At 37.1% G+C, this 22,659-nt stretch overlaps 1 protein-coding gene across 21 annotated transcripts in view; it reads left to right on the forward strand.

The window, feature by feature from the left end:
* Positions 1-22,659, forward strand: part of CACNA2D1 (calcium voltage-gated channel auxiliary subunit alpha2delta 1) — a 484,869-nt gene that overhangs the window by 353,942 nt on the left and 108,268 nt on the right. For all 21 annotated transcript variants that reach the window (XM_013979785.2, XM_005667683.3, XM_013979783.2 and 18 more), the window contains 1 exon segment: positions 19,746-19,904. In XM_013979785.2, the coding sequence (XP_013835239.1) occupies positions 19,746-19,904 (159 nt within the window).

Consider the following 22,659-nt stretch of genomic DNA (forward strand, 5'->3'; position numbering starts at 1 on the left):
AGCGGCAATTCAATCACAGCATGTTCTGATTTACAGGCAAAATTTCAAATATTGACACAGAGAGTAGGATTTGTTTATGAAAGAGAGAAAGTTTGACAGTTTAGGAGTAAAATACTGCAAGCCAGTGAAGGATGAAAGGAAAACATGCTGATTGTGGGCAGTATGTGAGTGAACACCTGAAGAAGATGGTCTTGTACAGTTTCAATACAATCACATATCCTTTTATTTAAGAACTAGGCACAAATGTTATGATTCCATTAATAACCTTTGAGTCACTTTTCTTGTGAGAAGCTTTCCTAATTTGGTGTCATTATAAAATGCTATCTTTGATTATTCCTCAGAAAGAAATAATCAAAATATAATTCCTTACCTTTGCTATAAGATGTAGGAGATAACTTAAAAACCAAAAAAAAAACAACAACAAAAAACCTCTATTCCTGGAAATTTCCTTATGCCACAGACAGGCCAAAAATTTAAAAATAAACTCTACCCTTTATCCCAACTCTAGTTAACTATACAACAACTCTATAAGTATAAAATGAGAAGTAAGGACGCATAGCCACGTAGGAGGCTGGGAAGGGATGATCATGATTAAATGATCTGGTGACCTGAGTAAGGCTCACCTCTGGTTAAGCGCCCTACTTCCCATTCTCAGACAATCCTGCCTCTTAGAACTGTATAGGGATAATGCACCATCTTTGAAACCACTAGCTGCAGGAGCTTATGCAAGTTACTTAAGGCTTACAAATCTGTTTCCTCCTCTTTGAAAGGGACAAATCTCCTGTTTAACTTGCCAACATGTTGAGCACCAAATGGAATAACACATGTAAAGTGCTTATTGATTGTAATCATTATTACGGTTTTTATTGTTGTTGTTATCATCCTCCAGCACTTTTCTACCAGCTGTTGGGAGATAGTTCTCCACGAATCTGTCACATTTCTTCGAGTATGAGCACTAGTAGCCAGTTTGCTCAGATTTCTGTACATTCCAGGATATGTGAAGATAGAGAAATGGCTCCTTCCCCAGAAGGGATTGACAATGCAGAGTAATTAAGATATTGTTCTCACTGGAGGATGAGCCAGCTGCTGGCATGGGGTCAGGGATTTCCTCAGGTTGGAATTCCTTGCCCAAACACACCTACTGCCTGTGAAGGTACCCCTGGCTCTATTCCTGTACCCCTGTGGGAATTGCATCTGGGGCCTAAGCAAAGATTGCACTCTGGCCATTGGTGCTGCTCTTGGTATTGCTGTGAAGAGTAAATGGCCTTTTCTTTCAGACCCAAAAGACTTGTATTTTTCTGCTAGTATCTTTGAAACTGTAGGTGGATTACTTGTTAGCTTGCAAATAGGATAAAAAAAATCTCAGACACTTCCCAGTTCTTGGCTTGACAGTTTACCACCAACTAATGTGAGAGTGGGGGTTTGTTTAAATATCAAATTGTACTGTATGTGCAAAAAAGACATGATTTGGATTGTTCCTTTTCCTATGTGCTTTCAATTTCAGTTCTATTTCCAAAATAGAACTAATGTGTTCCTAGACAAGGGCATGGTTTTCTTAGCTAAGGAACTTTCCTACTCTGAATGTAATAATGAGCATATTGGTAAGTTGTGGCACAATTTAAATTTAAAAGTGATTTCTTCATCCTTGTAAAAACAGGACCTTTTTTTGCAGGAGCTCAAGTTAAATGAAAGATACTTGGCACACCAATACAGTTTTGTGATAAATGAATTCTAGGAGAGTAATTTCATTTTATGTCATATGAAAGAGTCATCCATCTAGATTTCAGGAAAACTTTATGCTGATGCATATCTCATTATGCCAACAAACAAGAATATTTTAGTTTATTCCCTCCCTATTTAAAGTGAGGTCTGAGGTCTGGCAGCCAGTTAGAAATGCAGAACCTCAAGCTCCACCTCAGACCTATGGAGCTGGATTCTGCATTTTTTCAAGTTTTCCAGGTGATTATTAAGCAATAGAGAAATCAGGGTACATTAGGGAAGTACTTTTAGCAAAGTCCAGCAGGCATCTGTCTGAGGCTTGTTATTACAAATCATGCTAATCAATGACTTAGATTTTAAGACCTTGGTAATTCATAGAATTGCTAGTATTGTAGAAGTTTATGAATATTTTGTAGCCATTTGTTTTTGGAGGGAGGAGGTATTAAAAACAGGAGAAAGAAGGAATAAAGTTCATTAAAAGAAGCAAAGTTTTTTCTCTCATACACTTTTTTTTTGAGAAAATAAACGGAATCACTGCTATATACCTGAAACTAACACAATATTTAAATCAACTATATATCAATTTTTTAAGTACTATTAGTAAAAGAAAAAGATGGGTGCTCTTCACCTAAAAGAAACAAGAAAATTTAAGATTGCAACAGAAAGATTCTGAAATAAAGGACAGATTTATAAATTATAATAACAGAGGAAGTAATCAAGGTTATTTAGTTTTTAAGAAGAGATCTCCAGAGGATAACTTAATTGCTTTGCAAGTATAAGAAAAGTTTATAAAAAGGTGTTAATGAGTATGATAGAATTTTTTTCATGACTTATATGGTATACTAAAGATAGCTCTTGATGATTAGAATTTAGTTGCATTTGCAGTTTTAGAAATAGCAAAGTAATTCTTAAGACAGAGGAATACTTTTATTTTGAAATGAATTGTAGTTTTAAGAGGTTATTGACTTGTTTGCTGGGGCTAGAAGGACTATGAAAAGACTTCCTGCCCAATAAGCACAGATCAGTATCAGTGCTTACTGGGCCAGATTTTTCAAAGTTGAAGCATACCTCAGAGATATTGCTGATTTGGTTCCAGACAACACAGTAAAGCAAGTTTCATGATTTTTTAGTTTCCTGGTATCTATAAAAGTTTTGTTGACACTATACCGTGATCTGTTAAGAGTGTAAGAGCATTATATCTTTTAAAAGTGTACATACCTTAATTAAAAAATATTGCTAAGTAATGCTAATCATCATCTGAGCCTTCAGTGAGTCTTTCTTTTTGCTGATGGAGGGTCCTACCTTGATGCTGACCATTGACTCATCAGGGTGGTGATTGCTGACAGTTGGGGTGGTTGTGGCAATTTCTTAAAATAAGACAGCAGTAAAATGTGGGGGGGGGTCAGGGGATGACATCAGAATTTTATAACAGGAGTTCCCGTTGTGGCACAGTGGTTAACGAATCTGACTAGGAACCATGAGGTTGCGGGTTCGATCCCTGGCCTTGCTCAGTGGGTTAAGGATCTGGCGTTGCCGTGAGCTGTGATGTAGGTTGCAGACACGGCTTGGATCCTGCGTTGCTGTGGCTCTGGCGTAGGTCAGTGGCTACAGCTCCGATTCCACCCCTAGCCCAGGAACCTTCATATGCTGCAGGAGCGGCCCAAGAAATGGCAAAAAGACAAAAAAAAAAAAAGAATTTTATAACAAATTTCACCAGGTGATAAAGTATCTTTGTGTTTTAAGTGACCAGAGTCATCCTTTCTCATATTATCGGTATTATAGTATCTCTACTTTGCAAACACATTCAGTGTGTGTGTCTTTCTCGTGTTCTTTAGGCAGATCCAGTCATCAAGTAATCAGCTTCACTTACCATGAAAATATTAAATGTAATGATCAGCTCTACATCATAGTGTTGATGAAGAGAGAGTGATTAAGGAGTACATGAACATTTGGTCACTTCAGTTAAGCTTCATCTTGGGGAGCTGGCACTCAAATTTCCACAGGGCAATGAAAAAATACTTGGATTAGGAATAATACTGATATGATTATTGTATCTCAAGAATGTTGAGAGCTTCTTATATTTCTAGTTGAGTGAGTACTCTGCAATTAGAATTTTGCACACTGGTTGATCAAACGGTGGTTGAGAAAATATAAATGTGAAGTAGAGGTAAGCAAGGAAGCTAAATATGGATTACTTTTGAAACAAAAGAGTAGCACACTCTCAATTGTTGTGAAATTCTTCTAAATGCATATAATTAGGTTTAAAAGTTTCTGTACCAAATGAAAACAGAATATATTAAAAATAATACTTGGGACTTATTCAGAAACTCATTCAACATTTTGATAAAAGTCAACAGATTGAATTTTGGGCATGTCATGATTCAAGCTAATTGGAATAGTTAAAATACTAATACGTTTCAAAAGTTTTGTTGGGGGAGTTCCCATCATAGCGCAGCAGAAACGAATCTGACGAGGAACCATGAGGTTGTGGGTTTGATCCCTGGCCTTGCTCAGTGGGTTAAGGATCTGGCATTGCCGTGAGCTGTGGTATAGGTTGCAGGCGTGGCTCAGACCTGTGTTGCTGTGGCTCTGGTGTAGGCCGGCAGCTGTAGCTCTGACTAGACCCCTAGCCTGGGGACCTCCATCTGCCGCGGGTGTGGCCCTAGAAAGGACAAAAAGCCCCCCCCCCAAAAAGTTTTGTTGGGTAGTGATTTATAAAGAGACAAACATAAATTTTATCTTAATGTTACCAATATTTTCACTTTTTATTGATGCTTTTTCTTTTGATGTATACGGAATGTATTATTCCTACTCATTTATATATAATATTTTTCCTAATAGTTAAAACTATCAGATATAAATGACATGATTTTAGAATTTGAAGAACTTTTTTTTCTTTTTTGGTCACACCCATGGCACATTGGAAGTTGCCAGGAGAGGGATTAAATCTAAGCCACAGCTGCAGCAACCCCAGATCCTTAACCCACTGTGCCACTGAGGGAACTCCTGAAGAGCTTTCTGATCGATCTAGAAAAGCCTTTTGTTTTGGAAAAATCTAAAGCTCAGAGAAGATTATTGAATCAGTTGTGGCCATGGTTGCTCATTAGAGGCAGGATCTGGACTAGACCTGCTTTTTCTAAATTGAATTTTAAAATGGTTAGTTCTTTATTTAAAAAAAAAAAAAATGTCCTATAGACTAAGGAAACCACAAATCAGCAGCCAGGGTTGGAGGACAGCAACATCATTTTGAGGACAGGAATGAAGATAATCATAGCATCTCTAACTGTGGGAGGGTGACCACACTTCTGGTTTTCCCTGGATAGAGAGCAATATGAGAAATTAAAATCACATTCACAACATTAGCAAAAGCTATGAATTATCTAGCAGTACTATTAATAATATATTTAGGGCCTGCATTTTATGTTATTTTATCTTATGTATTTTATTGAAGTATAGTTGATTTAAAATATTGTATCAGTTTCAGATATTCAGCATAGCAACTCAGTATTTCTACAGGTTATACTCCAATAAAAGTTATTACAAGATAATGGCTATTATTCTCTGTGCTGTACAATATATCCTTGTTGTCGCTCTACTTTGTACATAGCAGCCTGTATCTCTTAATCCCCTGCTACTTTCTTGTTCCTCCTCCTTCCCTTGCCCCACCGGCAACTATTACTTTGTCCTCTGTATCTGTATATATTTATTTGTTTTATTTTTTTAGATTTTACATGTAAGTAATATCATACAGTAGGTAATATCATAAAGAGTCTTTCTCTGACTCATTTCACTATACCTGATATTCTCTAGGTCCATTCACATTGCTGCAAATGGAAGAATCTTTTTTTTCAATCCAATGTATTTATGTACACACCATATCTTCTTTATGCATTATCTGTTGATGAACACTTGGGTTGCTTCCATATCCTGGGTATTATAAAAAGTGCTGCTATAAACATTGAGGTGCATGTATCAATTTGAATTAGAGTTTTCTCTTTCTTCTAGATATATACCCAAGAATGGAATTGCTGATTCATATGGTAGTTCTATTTTTAGTTTTCGGAGGAACCTCCATTCTATTTTGTCTTCCATAGTGGCAGTACCAATTTATATTTCCATTGTTGAATATAATGTTGACTGTGGGTTAGTCATACGTGGCCTTTATCTGGATTTTTAAAATTTTTTTAAATGATAGCTGATTTACAATGTTCTGTCAATTTCTGGTATACAGCAGTGTGACCCAGTTACACACACACAGAGACATATACATGTACATACACACATATATATCTACACATTATTTTTCTCACATTATCCTCCATCATGTTCCATCATAAGTGACTAGATATAGTTCCCTGTGCTATACAGCAAGATAAGAATTTTTATTGTGAATGTATGTTGAGTTCTGTCAAATGCTTTTTCTGAGTCTCTTGAGATGGTCATGTGGATTTTGTCATTTCCTTTTGTTAATGTGATGTATCACTTTGATTTGAACATGTTGAATCAATCAGTGCGACTATAGAATGAATCCAACTTGATCATGCTTTATGATCCTTTTTTTGTATTGTTAGATTTGTTTGCTAATATTTTGTTGATGATTTTGCATTATATAAAACAAACATATTGGCCTGTAATTTTGTTTTTTGTAATGTCTTTGGTTGTGGTGTCAGAGTAATGGTGGCGAATCAGAGGATGAATTTGGGAGGGTTCTGTCTTTTTCAGTTTTTTGTGCAGTAGTTTGAGAAGGATAGGTATTAGTTCTTCTGTATATGTTTGGTAGAATTCCCCATGAAGCCATTCGGTCGTGGACTTCTGTTTGCGAAGAGGTTTTTGTTTTTAATCACAAATTCACATTCACTGCTAGTGATCAGGCTGTTTAGGCTGTTTATTTCTCCTGCTTCAGTCTTAGAAACTTGTATACAGATTTTAGAAATTTGTCCATTTATTCTAGGTGTCCAATGTGTTGTTATATAACTGTCCACAGGATTCTATTTTTTTTTTTTAATCTCTGTGTATTGGTTTTATTTCTCCCCTGTTATTTCTTATTTTGTTTTGGGTCCTCTCTTTTTTGGTGAGCCTGGCTAAAGGTTTATCCATTTTGTTTATATTAAAAAATAGCTTTTGATTTCACTGATCTTTTCTATTTTTTTTTAATCTCTATTTTATTTCCTCTTTGATCTTTGTTGTTTCCTTCCTTCTGCTGACTTTGGGTTATGTTCTTCTTTTTCCAGTTATTTTAGGTGGCAGGTTAGTTTGTTTGAAAAACTTTTTTTGTCTGTTTCTTGAGAAAGACCTCTCTTGCTATAAACTTTCCTTTTAAAACTTTTTGCTGCATCATATAGATTTTGGAGTTTAGTGTTCCCATTTTAATTTAATGTCTCAAGATATTTTCTGATTTCCTCTTTGATTTTGTCATTGACACACATCAGTTTTTAGCAGCATGTTGTTTAATCTCCACATGCTTGTTCTTAGCTCATCTTTATCTGTAATTAATTTTTAATTTCATACTTTTGTTTTAGGAAAAAGTGCTTGATATAATTACTATCCTTTTAAATTTGTTGAGGCTTGTTGTGTGGCCTACTATGTGATCTATCCTGGAGAATTTTCCATTTGCACTTCAATGTGTGTCCTGCTGTTTTTTGATGTAATGTTCTGTGTTTTTAAAATTATTTTTATATTATAGTTGATTTAATGTGAGAAAAAAAGAATGTATACATGTATGTGTAACTGGGTCACCATGCTGTATAGTGGAAAATTGACAGAACACTGTAAACCAGCTATAATGGAAAAAAAATAAAAATCATTATATAAAAAATAAATAAATAAAAATAAAACGTGCTGTCAATTTCTGCTATACAGCTATGCAGTTAGGCACATGCACACACACACAGACATACATTCTTTTTCTCACATTATTATCCCTCATGTTCCATCACAAGTGATTAGATATAGTTTCCTGTGCTATATCTCATTGCTTATCCATTGCAAATTCAATAGTTTGCATCTACTGGCCCAAAACTATTCTGTAGATCTCTATAGTCTAACCGGTCTGTTGTGTCACTTAAGACCATTCTTGCCTTGATGATTTTCTCTCTGGATGATCTATCCATTTATGTATGTGGGCTGTTAAAGTTCCCTACTGTTATTATGTTATTGTCAATTTATCTCTTTATGTCCATTAGTATTTTCTTTGTATATTTGACTGCTTCTGTATTGGGTCCACATATGTTAATGACCGTATTGCACTCTTCTTACATTGATCCCTTTGTTGTTATATAAGTTCCTCTTTGTCTTTCTATATAACCTTTGTTTTAAAGTACATTTTATTTGGTAGGAATATCTCTACCCAACCTACCCCCCACTTTCTTGTTGTTTCCTTTTTTGTGAAATATCTTTTCCATCACCTCACTTTCAGGCTGTGTGAGTCTTTAGGTCTGAAATGAGTGTCCTATAGCAGCATGCAGTTTGTTTTTTTTTTTTTCTTTTTAATCAGCAAGCTTCTATCTTTTGTTTGGAGCATTAGTCTTTTAACATTTGAAGTAATTATTAACAACCATGTACTTATTGACATTTTATTATTTGTTTTCTGGTTGTTTTCATAGTTTTTCTCCATTTTTTTTTTCCTTTTTGTTTCTTATTTTGTGGTTTCATGATTTTCTTTAGCTTTTAGTTTCCATTCCTTTCTTTTTATTTGCTCTGTATCTGTTGTTGGTTTTTGACTTGTTATCGTAGAGTTTATACATGTTGACCAAGAACTGTATCTACTTGTTTTAAACTCATAGTCATTTAAGTTCAACATTCTAAAATTTTTACTCCCCTCTCCACATTTTATGTTTTTGATGCCATGTTTTACATTTTTGTTTATCCTTAACTCTTTATTGTAATTATGGTTGCTTTTACATTTTTTTGTCTTTCAACCTTTGCACTAGTATGATCCTCAGTCCTTACTACATATTTGCCTTTCCTAGTGGGATTTTTCCTTCCCCCTTTTCCCTTAGTGGAAAACTCTTAGAGAAGACCCTTCAACATTTCTTATAGGGTAGGTTTAGTATTGATGGACTCTTAGTTTTTGCCTGCCTGAGAAGTTCTTTTTCTCTCCATAGATACCAAATAGTACTCTTGTTGGGTAGAGTACCTTAGGTTGTGTGTTCTTCCATTTCAGCACTTTGAATATATGAGAGTACTTTCCTGTCATCTAAAGAGTTTGTGCAGAGAAATCAGCTGATAACCTTACAAGGAGTCCCTTATATATTACACTTTGTTTTTCTCTTGCTGCCTTTAGAATTTTCTTTATCATTAGTTTCCCCCCACCACCTTTTTTTTTTTTTTTTTTTTTTTTTTTTTTTTCTTCTGGTCCTTTTGCCTTTTCTAGGGCTGCTTCCTGCAGCATATGGAGGTTCCCAGGCTAGGGGTCTAATCGGAGCTGTAGCCACCAGCCTACGCCAGAGCCACAGCAACGCGGGATCCAAGCTGCTTCTGCAACCTGCACCACAGCTCATGGCAACACCAGATCCTTAACCCACTGAGCAAGGCCAGGGATCAAATCCGCAACCTCATGGTTCCTAGTTGGAACCACTGAGCCACGACGGGAACCACTGCATCATGACGGGAACTCCAACTTTTTCCATTTTTATTATGATATGTCTTTGTGTGAATCAATTTGGGTTCATCTAGTTTGGGGACTTCTGTGCCTCCTGTATTTGGATATTTATTTCTTCAAGTTTATGTAGTTTTTTGTCACAGTTTTCTCAAAAACATTTTCAATGCCCTCTGTCTTCTTCTGGGATCCCCATAATGCAAATGTTGGTAAACTTATTGCTATCTGAGAAATTTATTAACCTGTTCTCATTTCTTAAAATTTGTTTTTCCTTGTGCTGTTCTAATTTTTTTTCCATTATTCTCTCTTCCAAATCACTTATGTGTTCAGCATCATTTAGTCTGCTGCTCATTCTTTGATACTTTTTTGAATTATTGAATTCTTTATTTCTAATTTTTTTAAGTATTTTCTATTTTCTCATTAAATTTTTCACTGTGTTCATCTATTGTTTTGCCTAATTCAGTTAATATTTTTATTACCAATTTTTTGAATTCTTTATCTGGTAAATTGTTTAGTTCTTTTTTTCAGGGATTTCCCTCTTGTTATTTAAATTGAGAGCAGTTCCTCTTCCCTTTAATTTTGCTTAATCTTCTCTGCCTCTATGAACATAGGTGAAACAGTTACCCATTTCAGTCATGAATGTGTGTTCTTATGTGGAAGCCTCCCTATTCAGACTTTGTACCCAGTGCTTTTGGTGGGAGAGCTGGATTTTACATGGACACAAGTGATGTCTTCAGGATGTGTTGGCAGGTGTCACCTTGGCTGTGGGGTAGGGTTGGACATAAGGGGCTAGAGCTGGAGCCCAGTATGTGGTGAAACTCCCTTTGCTCAATGGCCATCACTACTTTTAGGGATGAAATCTGATTGCAAATTGCTGGAGCAAAATCCCTGAGTGTTAGGCCTGAGCTGGTTCTCTTCTCTTTACGTGTATGTTTTCCCCTTTCCCCATAATGGGATCCTTGCACTAGAGAGGGGGCATGCTGTTGCAAGGAGGACCATGGGAGCTCTTGGCTCATGTCATCCATAGACAGAGGTCTGAGCTATCTCAATTGAGCTGATTCTGCAAGTTTTTGTAGTTATTTCCCTTGGTCTGCTCAGATGAAGCCTGAATTGCAAGCTGATTACAGCTTCTGTCCCTACTCTGTTGTGGAGCCACAGCACAGAATAGGCAGGGCCCATATGGAATCTTAGCATAGATTAGGGCATGCTCTGTGGTGGAGTAGCCACCGTCAGAAATCTGGGCTCTTTCTGAGGTGCTGCTGGATTAAGTGCCACCAGTGGCCACTGATTAGTCATCAAAGCTGACATCAGGAGATCTCAGCATGATCATGTTGGTTATCTTCTGGGTTATTGCCTAGAATAGCAGTACTTGTGAGAAGGGCATATGGATCAGAACAAACTAGGAAAGTTCCTGAGAAACATCATGTGCTAATAATCGTTAATCCATAGGCAGTTGTGTTCAGGGTGCCTAATCTTTAGCTTACAGGTGATTGTGTCTAAGGAGAAGCACAAGAAAGGACTCTAAGCTATTCAGTTTTCAAGAATTCATTTCTAAAAGAAGCATAAGGAATATAATTTTTCTCTTAGGTGTGTAAGACGCCTACATCATTATGTGTATCCCTTGAAAGGGAACTAGGATCCTGCCCCAAGTCTGTTGACTGTTCCTTCTTTGTCTTTGCAGCCCCTTCCTTCCCTGGTCAACAACTGTCTGAACCTCCCCCTTAGAACTCCGGAAAGGCCATGGAGGATGAATGAGGCCCATTTCCTAAAAACAAGAAATGGGGGACACAGAATGTCTTTTGTGCCCGGGAGCCCCATAAGGCCCTGCTTGGTTACATTACTCTGCTGATGTAAACTGAAAGTGATTAGACACCATAGAGAAGAGTGTCAGGTGTTTGGGTTTGAGGGACAATCCTGACTTCAGTGGCTTAGTGAGTCTGAGCACTTTGCTTAACACTCTAAGCCTCATTTCCTCAACTGTATAACGGAAACCATGTTAAAACTAAGACCTTAAGCTTAGTAAAGGTTAAGTAAATCAATACATGTGAGGTTCTTAGTTGGCACAGTTGATTCTCAGGATATGTTAGCTAACATTTTTATTATTAATTTTGTAAAGTAAGAAGCTGGTGAAATAATGGAAATAGTAAACGAATAAACAAATTTTAGAAATGTATCCACAATCTTATATGAAGAATGGATCAGGAGCCAATAATTATTTAGTAAAAGGGGAAATTGGCTGTTTGAATAAACAGTCTAATCTAATTGTCACCTCATACTATTGGGGGAGATAATTTCCATCATGAGTAAATACCAAAATGTAAAATAAGCAAACAAAACCATCAAATATTAGCAGAGATGGTAGACATGTATTTACCTGAATGATGGATGGTTTTCTGAACATAAAGATATTTTAAGAAATCATAAAAATAGGTTCAACTTAAAATTAGAAGGTAAGCAGAAAACTGGAAAAAAAAATAGGACTTATGATTCACAGAAAAAGTTTCAATTCATTAGCTATCTAGAAATTCAAGTAATTATTTAATATAAAAATTTTAAATTGCAATTCAGCAAATAAGAGCATTGCACTTATTAGAGTGAAATGAGACTGTTACCCATATATTGTAAATTGGCACAATATTTCTGGAAAGCAGTTTACCAATAAAGAGCCTTAAAATCAGGAATTTCCGTCATGGCTCAGTGGTTAACGAATCCGACTAGGAACCGTGAGGTTGCAGGTTCCATCCCTGGCCTTGCTCAGTGGGTTAAGGATCCAGTGTTCCCATGAGCTGTGGTGTAGGTCGCAGACGCAGCTCATATCTCATGTTGCTGTGGCTCTGGCGTAGGCTGACGGCTACAGCTCTGATTAGACCCCTAGTCTGGGAACTTCTTAAAATCATTCTTAGCTAGGAATGTATACATAAGCATATGGGTAAATGCTATGAGCTATTTTTTCTGTATTTTAGGATAACCATTTTATTGATAATATTTCCTAGTTTCCAAATTGCCTATGAAAAATAGGAAAAATCAAAATAAATTAAAAGTATTAAGAATAAAACAGCCATAATTTTGATGATCATGACCTCTATTCACTTTCCTTTTATTTTCCTGCATCGCCATCTAGTGTCCAAAGTGTGGATAGCTTCTGATACCGTAATTTGCAGCTAATGACTGATATGCAAAATTATGTTTAATTTAGATAATCTATTTAAATTATATTATCTAAGTTTGTTATATAAATTACTTATAATAATTATATGAAGTAGTTTGCTTATATTTTTTAATTTAAAAAATGCCCAAGATCCAAAGTAAGCCAGTCTGAATAAGAGTTTTCTGTGCTGTTCATCTCCACAGTGTGAGCCCATAATTTACAGGGGAGGAAAAAAACAGTTCAAAATCCATGGATAATGAAGGGAATTTAAGGCATGCTGAGTGGCCACACTAAGATTAAATGGCCCACTTTGAAGTTCCAAGTGGAAGAATATCACCTTTGGGTTTATTTTGCCTTTGATTTTTAAAGATTCTAGGAGAAAACTACTCCAGCCCACCAACCTTTTCAGAGGGAGACTTGGTGCCTGCCATAAAGGTGTATTATAGGTGCCAGTTGTAGACAAGGTTGTGTTCCAGGTACTTGGTGCTTCTCTAACTTGTGTATATCAGGCAGTGCCGGCATTTCATCATTTTATGAGCAGCAGAACTCCTTCTCTCAGAAATATTTTGCAGAATGATTTCTTATTCAGTAGAGGACATCAGAGCAAAAAAATAGACATTGCCTTCACAAAACCAAGGGTTTAATTTATTTCATTTGAGAAATTTACAATTTGTTAGAGCCCCAAAGTGTGTTTTAACTCATGTGTACTTGACTATGATATTTGATGGGAAGAGTCATTGAAAGCATTGAAATTTATTATTCTTGGTTATCTCAGAGACTGTTTCAAGCATGAAACTAATGTCTGAGGGAGTTGTGTATCATCACATTAATGAACTTTATTTAAATCTCACTAAAACTGACGCTGTTGATATGAATCTTTCAATCCATTCTTCTTCTTCCTTTTTTTTTTTTTTTTTTTTCTTTTTTGGGCTGTACCCACAGCATACAGAAGTTCCTAGGCTAGGTTCAAATCAGAGTTGCAGTTGCCAGCCACAGCCATAGCGACGCCAGATCTGTGACCTACATTGCAGCTCACAGCAATGCTGCATTAACCCACTGAGCAGGGCCAGAGATTGAACCTGCATCCTTGCAGATACTAGTTGAGTTAGTTACCAGTGAACCACAACAGGAACTCCTAGGAAATCATTCATACTTCACTGTAGAGCATATTACTGTCCCCCCACCCCCCCAAAAAAAATATCTTTAAAGTAATAGAATTGAGAGTTCCTGGTGGTTTAGTCATTAGGACTTGGCACTTTCACCCCTATGGCCAAGGTTTTTTCCTAGTCTGGGAACTGAGATCCCATATCAAGCCATTGCATACTAACTGAAAAATAAATAAACTAAAAATAAATTAAATGGTAGCTTTGAAGATGATTTATCATATACTTTGTGACAGGCTCCATGCTAGGTATTCTACATACATGTTCATTTGGATATTTTAATAATGTCTATTTGGACAGAATATTTATATTTATAAACGTACAAGTTTAACAGGGTATTGCAGAACTAAAATATAATTCCAACACTTAGAAGTCTATAGCTTGATTATTGATCAGTATTTCTGCATTGTCGTCTAACTTTATTAAATTCCAAACATCATTCACTCAATAAATATTGATTTTATTGTATTTTTTAAAAAATATTTTTACCTTTATACCTGTATATTTACACCTTTTTTTTTAGAGCCACATCTGGAAGTTCCCAGGTTAGGGGTTAAATCAGAGCTGCCTATACCACAGCCACACCAACACCAGATCCGAACTGCATCTGTGACCTTCACTCAGCTTGTGGCAGCACCAGATCCTTAACCCACAGAACGAGGCAGAGGCCAGGGATCGAACCCACATCCTTATGGATACTAGCCTGGCTCTTAACCCAATGAGCCACAACAAGAACTCCCCATATGCATACTTTTTATATGTCGGGTACCAAGGTTATGGTGGTGGGATGGCCATTTTCTTTGACCATGGCTTTTAATTCAATCAAAGAGGCTATCAAAAATGTACAAAAGGGAGTTCCCTTCATGGCTCAGTGGTTAACGAATCCAAGTAGGAACCATGAGGTTGTGGGTTCGATCCCTGTCCTTGCTCAGTGCTTTAAGGATCCGGCATTGCCATAAGCTGTGGTGTAGGTAGCAAACGTGGCTCGGATCCTGCATTGCTGCGGCTGCAGCTGTGGCCGGCAGTAACAGCTCCAATTAGACCCCCTAGCCTAGGAACTTCCATATGCCGCGGGTGTGGTCTGGAAAAGACGGAAAAAAAAAAAATGTACAGAAGGAGTTCCTGCTGTGGTACATTGGGTTAAGAATCCTACTGCAGCAGCTTGAGTCGCTGCAGATGTGTGCATTTGATCCCTGGCCTGGGAGTTCCCATATTCTGTGAGTGTGGCCATGAAAAAATAAATACAAAAGAAATGTAAAAATAATGACTGTGATATATTCATAGAAAAGATGTATCTAGGCCTATGAGAATGTCTCCTGGGGTGATTTGACCTAGTCAGGGAAGATCAGGAAAGCCTTTTATAAGGAAAGAATGTTGAGGTAAGTGGGACAACTTTAGTGAAGAAGAAAAGTGTTGTGGGCAGAAGGAGCTGAGTATTTGGAAGAAGAGAATGTCCTGGTGCTCAGGCAGGGACACATATCGCTCTTGATTTCTACCCCAGGTGCTTACATTACCCCATACACCTTCCTGTCTCATCCTGCTGGCGGAGACTTTTCTCAGCACTTCTAACAAATGATCTACTTGGTTGAATTTTTTTGGGATCAGGAAAGGAACAAGTACGATGTTAGTTTGCATATGGAGCTTTGGAGGGTTAGTTAAGCATACATTTTTTTAAAGAAGTATGTTCTTAATAGATGACAAAAGCAGAACTCCTTAAGTCTGTTTTCAATCACCGTATAGTATTTCAAAGCTTTAAAATGCTGTATTATTAGACTTTTGCCCTAAGGTTTTTACTGTAAATGTGGTTTATATATTAAATCTGTGGTTTATAAATTAAAATCTGGGCACATGTCACTAAAGACTGCAGTTGCACTTTGTGAGAGTAAACCTGTTCTCTCCCCCCCCTTTTTTTTCCTATTTTAGAAGCAGCTAAGTCTTAGATGTCTCAAATATATATTTTCCTAAGTTAGAATTTTTCTGATTTCTCATCCATTTCCTAGGAGAATAAGATTTGCTGTAGGGATTTATACTTTGTTCATCCTCTCTCTGCATTATTTATGAGTTTTGTTAGGAGTATGTTTTTCTGTTATACCACACCGAATCTGTATTTAATTAATTTAATTTATATTTAATCAGTTTGTTTTAAAGTGTCTTAATGAGATATTTCACTTTTCTGTGTGAAAAGCAGGTCAAGGCCATCTGAAAGACCTGGGGCAATACATTATTCAGTGCTCACTTTCTGCATAACTTGTAATTTTATCAAGATTCACGATTTAACTAAATCACATAACATTTCCTGTAACCATTTCTAAGGATTTTGTAAGGTCAGATATTTTACTGTTAATGTGTTGGCAATCTCTTTTTTTTTTTATCTTTTCCTGAATTTTTTTTTTTTTACTTTTTAACGCAAAAATTCTCACATTCCTTTGCTTTCAATGTGTGGAATAAGATTGTGTCAGATTATCAAACAATGGTGATAAAAACAGTGGGATGTGAATCTGAAGATACTAAGTTTTCAACTTTTGAATTTATTTAAAACAGAAAACAAGTATATTGCAGCTTTGTTCTCTTACATGATGTACCCAAAATAGTGTCCAAAGTAAACATGAGAAAGAACTCAATTATTTATCTGCGCAGGACATTTTACTTCCTGTTTTATCGATACTCCCTAACTTTCCACCTCCTGCCTAACTTTATCCTGATGACCTTACCTCATTGTCCATTGGAGACAAAAGCCACAGGCAGTTATATCCTCTTCCCACACCAAATCTCTGTACACCCAACTTCTGTGTTCAGCCCCTACTCCTTTCCTAGAACAATGAAGTTGATACAGTTTTTTAAAGGGTAGTTCCTCTGTAAGCCACATGTATCCATCCTTCCAAGAATTTTGTTGTTCACCTCTGTTCTATTTCCTGCATCTTTTTCTTCCTTCTCTCTTTAGTAGCAATCCTTTCTTGCTCTTGTGACCCTTCTCTTTAAAGAAGCCTTTCCTGAACCCAAGTCCACCACCATAGGGACCACCCTCTTCCTTCTCTGCTTCCCACCCTCAGCGCTCAGAAGCCTTGCTTCTGCACAGGCTCACAGGCTGATGTGTCCCATTGTTGTTCAGTGCATTCTGACGTGTTCCACCCCCACCTCCAGACGTGGCCTGTAGAATGTGGATGCCTTCAGAGGGCACTTTTCAGTCCTCATCTCTTCTGTCTCCGTTCTGCAGTGTTCTTCTTGAGACTTTTATTTTTTATTTATTTATTTTTTATTTTTTCCTCTCATCATCCAAGAAAGTCCTGTCTCCTGATTTCCTTCCTGCCTCCATGGGAACTTACTCCTACTCATTTTTCTCAGGGACTCCTCCTCTGCTTCATTTTTATTCACATGGTTTTAAACCAAATTTTCTGTGCTGAAGCTTTCTATTTTTTATCTTTAATCAAGACTTCTTTTGAGCCTCTTGCTTTCAGCGTTGTGATTCTTGACATCTCCATTTGCATATCTCACATACTGAAATTTTGGCCTCATGTGAACTCTGACCTTCTCTTCCCGAAATCACTTTCAGCTACTCAGATGCCCACGTCAGAAACCTGGCAGTCATTCAAGGCACCATAACCTTGATTCTTGCTCCAGAATAGGCCTCGAACCCCTCTTTTCTGACCATCTCCATAAAATCAAAGCTACCTTCTCTGTGCAGCTGGGTTATTCAGTGGCCTGATTATTTTCCTTCCTTTAAGTTTTGCTCACCTGAAATCTATTTCCCAAACAGCAGCAAGGATGAGCTCTTAAAGTTCTGGATTAAATGATTTTGCATTTGACTTAGGATCTTTTGTGACTGCTTGACACAATAAATTCTGATTCTTCAGCACTTCCACGAGGCCCTGCGTGACCCAGCCCCTGCCTCCCTTCAAGTCATTAGGCCTCTTATGTGACTGAGCTAAACTCCCTTCCTTTATGTTTCCCTAAAAGGCTTTTTTCTTTTTGTCACATCAGGGCCTTTTTACATGTTATTTATTTGTCCAGACTATTCTTCCTCTTTAGTCTTCAGTAAAACATTTCTCTAGAATCACAAGAAATGACGTTTTGGAGGAAGTTTTCCCTCAACTGCTCACTGTCCAAATTAGAATCCATTCTCCAAATATTATCTCTTAGAGCATAGTATTATATTGCTTTACAGAACTCATCAGGATTTATTGTAATATATTGAGCCGCAGAACAGGAATAGTTAAAAATCCCAGACTCCTGCCGTTGTGCTGATCTGAATCCTGACTCTTTATTACTCATTTGTTGTGTGACTGTGGACAAGTTATTTAACTACGGTTAAGGTCTGTCATGGAGACAGGAAGGAAGAAGGGAAGGAGGGAATGAAGGAAAGAAAGAGAAAGAAAGAAAGAAAGAAAGAAAGAAAGAAAGAAAGAAAGACAGACAGACAGACAGACAGACAGTGGAGTTCCAGAAAGAAAGAAAGAAAGAAACAGTGGAGTTCCTGTCGTGGCTCAGCATAAATGAATCTGACTAGCATTCGTGAGGATGCAGGGTCAGTCCCTGGTCTCGCTCAGTGTGTTAAGGATTCGGCATTGCGGCAAGCTGTGATGTAGGTCAGATTCAATCCCTAGCCTGGGAACCTCCGTATGTCATGAGTGCAGCCCTAAAAAGACAAAAGACACCCCCCCCCCAAAAAAAAAGAAGTTTCTTATGGATAATAATAATACTTACTTAAAGGTAAGTAAAGAGGAAATGATTAATGTTTGTAGCTCAAATCATAAATGCAGCACATAGTAAGCACCATGTAAGTACTTACGTATGTACATACATATGCGTGTATATGTGCGTAATTTACCTAATGTCTGGAGGCACTGAGCTATCACCTGTCACAACTCTGGACATATAACAGGCTGCTAGTGAATATTTGCTTAAGGGATTGATGAACTGTGCACCTTTTAATTAGGCCTCAGGGATCTTCAGAGAAAAAAGAATGATATATTATATTTGCTAGAATATATAGTCACCTCTGCAAAATTTATATTCTGGCATGTAGTCTACATATTAAAATCATTTAATTATGTTTTTGATCTGAGACTATCATCAGCATTTTACTTGGCCAGCCCCTTACCTTTTAGAGAGTATATTTTTATTACCCTCATGTGACAATCCGACACCAGAAACCCAAGGGTCTTGTACCAGTAACAGATTTAATAAATGATAGGATGCTTCCACTCATATTAGCCACCTGATATCCTTGCAGGACTCCTAGTGTACTTATCTTTTTGGAAATATCCAATGAATTATGTGAATACTTTGCATATGGCTGGTGAAATGACTTTAGTGATCCTTCTTGAATTTCCAGTTTTGGGCATTATTGTTGGAGTTTGTTTTCTCCTCCTTCAGCCTCTTTGTTCAGGCCCTTATCACTCACAGCAATAACTCTCTCAGTGACCTGCTTGCCCTTTCTCTTGCTTCTGTGATCCCACTGCATTCCATCTTTAACCTCTAGAGGGATAGTTTTAAAAGGCCACCAGTTTTTCTTGATTTTTTTCCCAATTATATCCCTATTTTAACCCCTATGGAAAGACCACCACCCAAATGTACTAAGCCTCTTTTCCTGTCATTCAGAGAACTCTCTTTTTTTTATTGTTTAAAGTTTTATTGAAGTATAGTTGATTTACAATATTGTTATAATCAGGGTACTGTTTTTCCACTTAGCTTTTCCTTATGTGAGGCAAGTAAAATGCTCAGTTCCTCCCTATGTTCTCTGTAGGCTTCATCATCTCGTTTCTGGAATTCATTATTTGTTGATGTTTGGGATTTTTTTGTTGTTGGTTTGTTTTAATGTCAGGGCTCATAAAATTTGGCCACTGGAAGGGATGTCACGAAACTCAAACCTCAAATTTATAATCAGGGAAATCAAGAGAGCTTCAGGAAGGCAAGTGACTGACTTATTAGGGTTACAGTAGGAGTTGGGGCTTAAATGAAAATTACTATTTGATCTTTTGTGCACTTCTGTTAACATTCTGCTTTTCTTTTTGAAAGAGAAAGCAGTGCAGTGGGATTGAAAAGCATGATATGCATTCAATGAAAATAATACGATTGATTTTAATATTCACTTATATAGTGACCTTTTTCTCTTTTGCAGTTTAACAGCAATGCCCAGGATGTAAGCTGTTTTCAACACCTTGTCCAAGCAAATGTAAGAAATAAGAAAGTGCTGAAAGATGCAGTTAATAATATCACAGCAAAAGGAATCACAGATTACAAGAAGGGCTTTAGTTTTGCTTTTGAACAACTGCTTAATGTAAGTATCAGTGGTATTATTATTGAATTGTAATATCTGAAGTTCATTTTCCTGGTAGTTACTGCCCTCTAGGGTTAGATAACATTGCTCTTTTTTATTCATTTAGAAAGAAAATGTGTCCAATTGTTAGAAATCTGAACTATTTTTATTTTTAAATCCAAAAATTGAAAGGTATACAAAATATAGATATTTTTTCTTTTAGATCTTTTCTTCCACCCTTTTTTCCTGAACTTCATTTAAAAAACACATTTGTAAGGTAAATATTTAATTTCGAAGAAGCACTGGAAACTTAACTGACATGTTTTGAATATCATTTCTTTTATCTCTAGTAGTACTATATTTATTTGGAAACTTGTACTTTCAGTCATCAAATAGTTTCTGGAAATATCTTAGCTTTAAATATCTCATATGAGTCTTTAGGTTGTCCCTCAGTGTACAGAAAGGTCCAAATGATAAACATCAAGGTGGATGGGAGGATAAATCTCAGAGCAGGCATTCCTTTCACAGTGAAAATTCCCTGGAATGAATTATCGATGACTGTAGTTAGGCTTTTTAGGTTCTGGCACACCTGAACACCTGCCCTGTAATTATAAGATGTATCTTACACTGGATTTTCAAATGGCCAGAATGTGTTTCATTTTGAACAGTTTGAAAGCAAGAGCTATCATTCAGGTTTGTATCTCTCATGAAACAGTATTACTGCAGTGGTTGAGAGTATGGATCTAACCTCTCAGAATCTGTGGCAGAGTGAGCCACGTAGCAAACCACATGAGAGTATAAGTTGTTGGCTTGGTGTTATAACTGATTAGTACCTAGCATGTGGCTGGTACAGGATCACTTCATAATTCCTGTCATACTTGCTGAACCACTGAATGAGCCCTTATATTTGGTCTTTTCTGCAAATTTGACATTGTTGTCCCCTAAGTAAATCTTTGAAACCAGTGTTCAAGATCTTTGATTGGGTGATGACTCCTTTGTGTGTTCATTCAGCCAGTAGCTATCAACTGCCTCACAGTTTCCTATCAGAGTGCTATTGCTGAAATGATAGAAATGAACAGGATCATTTGCTCTCAAGGAGGTCCAACATAACTTGTTAAGTCCTCGTTTCTTGTATAACATGTTAGTGCTGTTACAGGGTACTCACAGTATGTTTGCTCGGGTAGCATGGAGAAGCGGCATGATTTACCCAGAGGAGATCAGGAAATTGTTACATTTCCTTGAAAATGGGATTTTGAAGAACAGTAGAATCTAGGCAGGTGGTGAGGGAGTGCAGAGACAGCTCAGCAGGTGAGGGCTGAAGAACGGGTGCTGTGGAACTTAAGAAAAAAGTTAACACAAAACAAGACACAGAGACATGTATCTTAATCAAAGGTGGGCACGGGGCGGGGAACTCAAGGTCTCAGGGACCAAGAGCGCCGCCTCAAGAAACCACACTGCTTTTATTGTGCTCTTTAGGATTACGTCAAGTGAGGAGGGGGCTATAGGTGCAGGATATAGTTTTTTTATTACTATTATTTTAAAAGTTCTTTTATTATTTTAAAAGTCACATAGCCAGTAGATGGTTAAGCTTTTATTCTGACCTTTATGCATTTAACAATCACTAGTATTTGAGGAAGCTTGGCTTTAGCTGTCTATGCAGAGCATCTAGAGAATCATCATTGTGCTCCACAAACATTTTGCTCCATGCCTATCTGCAACAACCCCGTGTGTCTTAGGCATCTGGTTCTCCTTGCTGATGCATATTCTACTAACGACTGCTCATGAACCCCCTGGTGCCATGAGGTTCCTCTTTGTCTTATTTTAACAGGACAACTCATCCTGTGCAAACAGCTTGCCAATCTGCACAGGTCCAGCATGCCTAGACCAATGCATTATGTCCTCATTCAGCTGACCACATGAATAACTTAATAATAATGCGTTTTGGTCTTTGTTTTTAAGCTTAAGTTATTTCCCAGCATTGCCCACTGTTTTTCAAGCAGGAATATGGGGTAAAGTAAAGCAGGAAAAGATGGAATTTTCAGCATAGTAAATAGAAGCAAAGAGGCTAAGAAAATATTGCAGAAACATGTCTCTCGACAAGGGAGGGAAAATCATTTCAGAGAAGAAAAGAAAACAGCATGGATAAAGGCATAGAAGCACAAGACATCATGGCACAATGAAAGAACTGCAAGTGGGTCGGCATGGCTGGGCCATAAACAGTAGAGGAACAGAGATGGGAATGGAAGGGTCATGATGTATCATGAGTACAGTGTTTGGGAGCAAATGAAAAGTGTGGTAGGAGAATGACCTAGTCTGACGAGCAATCTACGTTAAGATGGTGTTATAATACAACATTGTAAATCAACTTTATTCCAAAAAAATTAATAAAGAAAATGAAACTATTGTAGAAATCCTGTTTTGGACTAAAAGTGAAGATATGGTAAGAAAAGTGACCTGATAACTGACTGGGTAGGTGGGAGGTGTTGCTAAGAGGGGAGAGGGATGTGGGCGACTCCAGGTTCCCTGAACTGGAAAACTAGGTGGATGGTTGCATTGGAGTCTGCCTAGAGGGAACGCAAGGCTAGAATTTTCAATTATTTTGAGTTTGAGGTAGTGAAATTTCTCAGATACCATTAGATAACCAAGTAAGCAGTTAGAAAAGCAAAGAAGTTCAGCATTGTCAATTTCCAGGGGAAATTATCTTTGGTAAAATGCATATGATTATTAAATTATGTATGTTCATTAATAAAAAAATGAAAACTCAAAACTTTAAAAT

The sequence above is a fragment of the Sus scrofa genome, chromosome 9 (genome assembly GCF_000003025.6).
Source record: "Sus scrofa isolate TJ Tabasco breed Duroc chromosome 9, Sscrofa11.1, whole genome shotgun sequence".
In the NCBI taxonomy this organism is placed as follows: Eukaryota; Metazoa; Chordata; class Mammalia; order Artiodactyla; family Suidae; genus Sus; species Sus scrofa.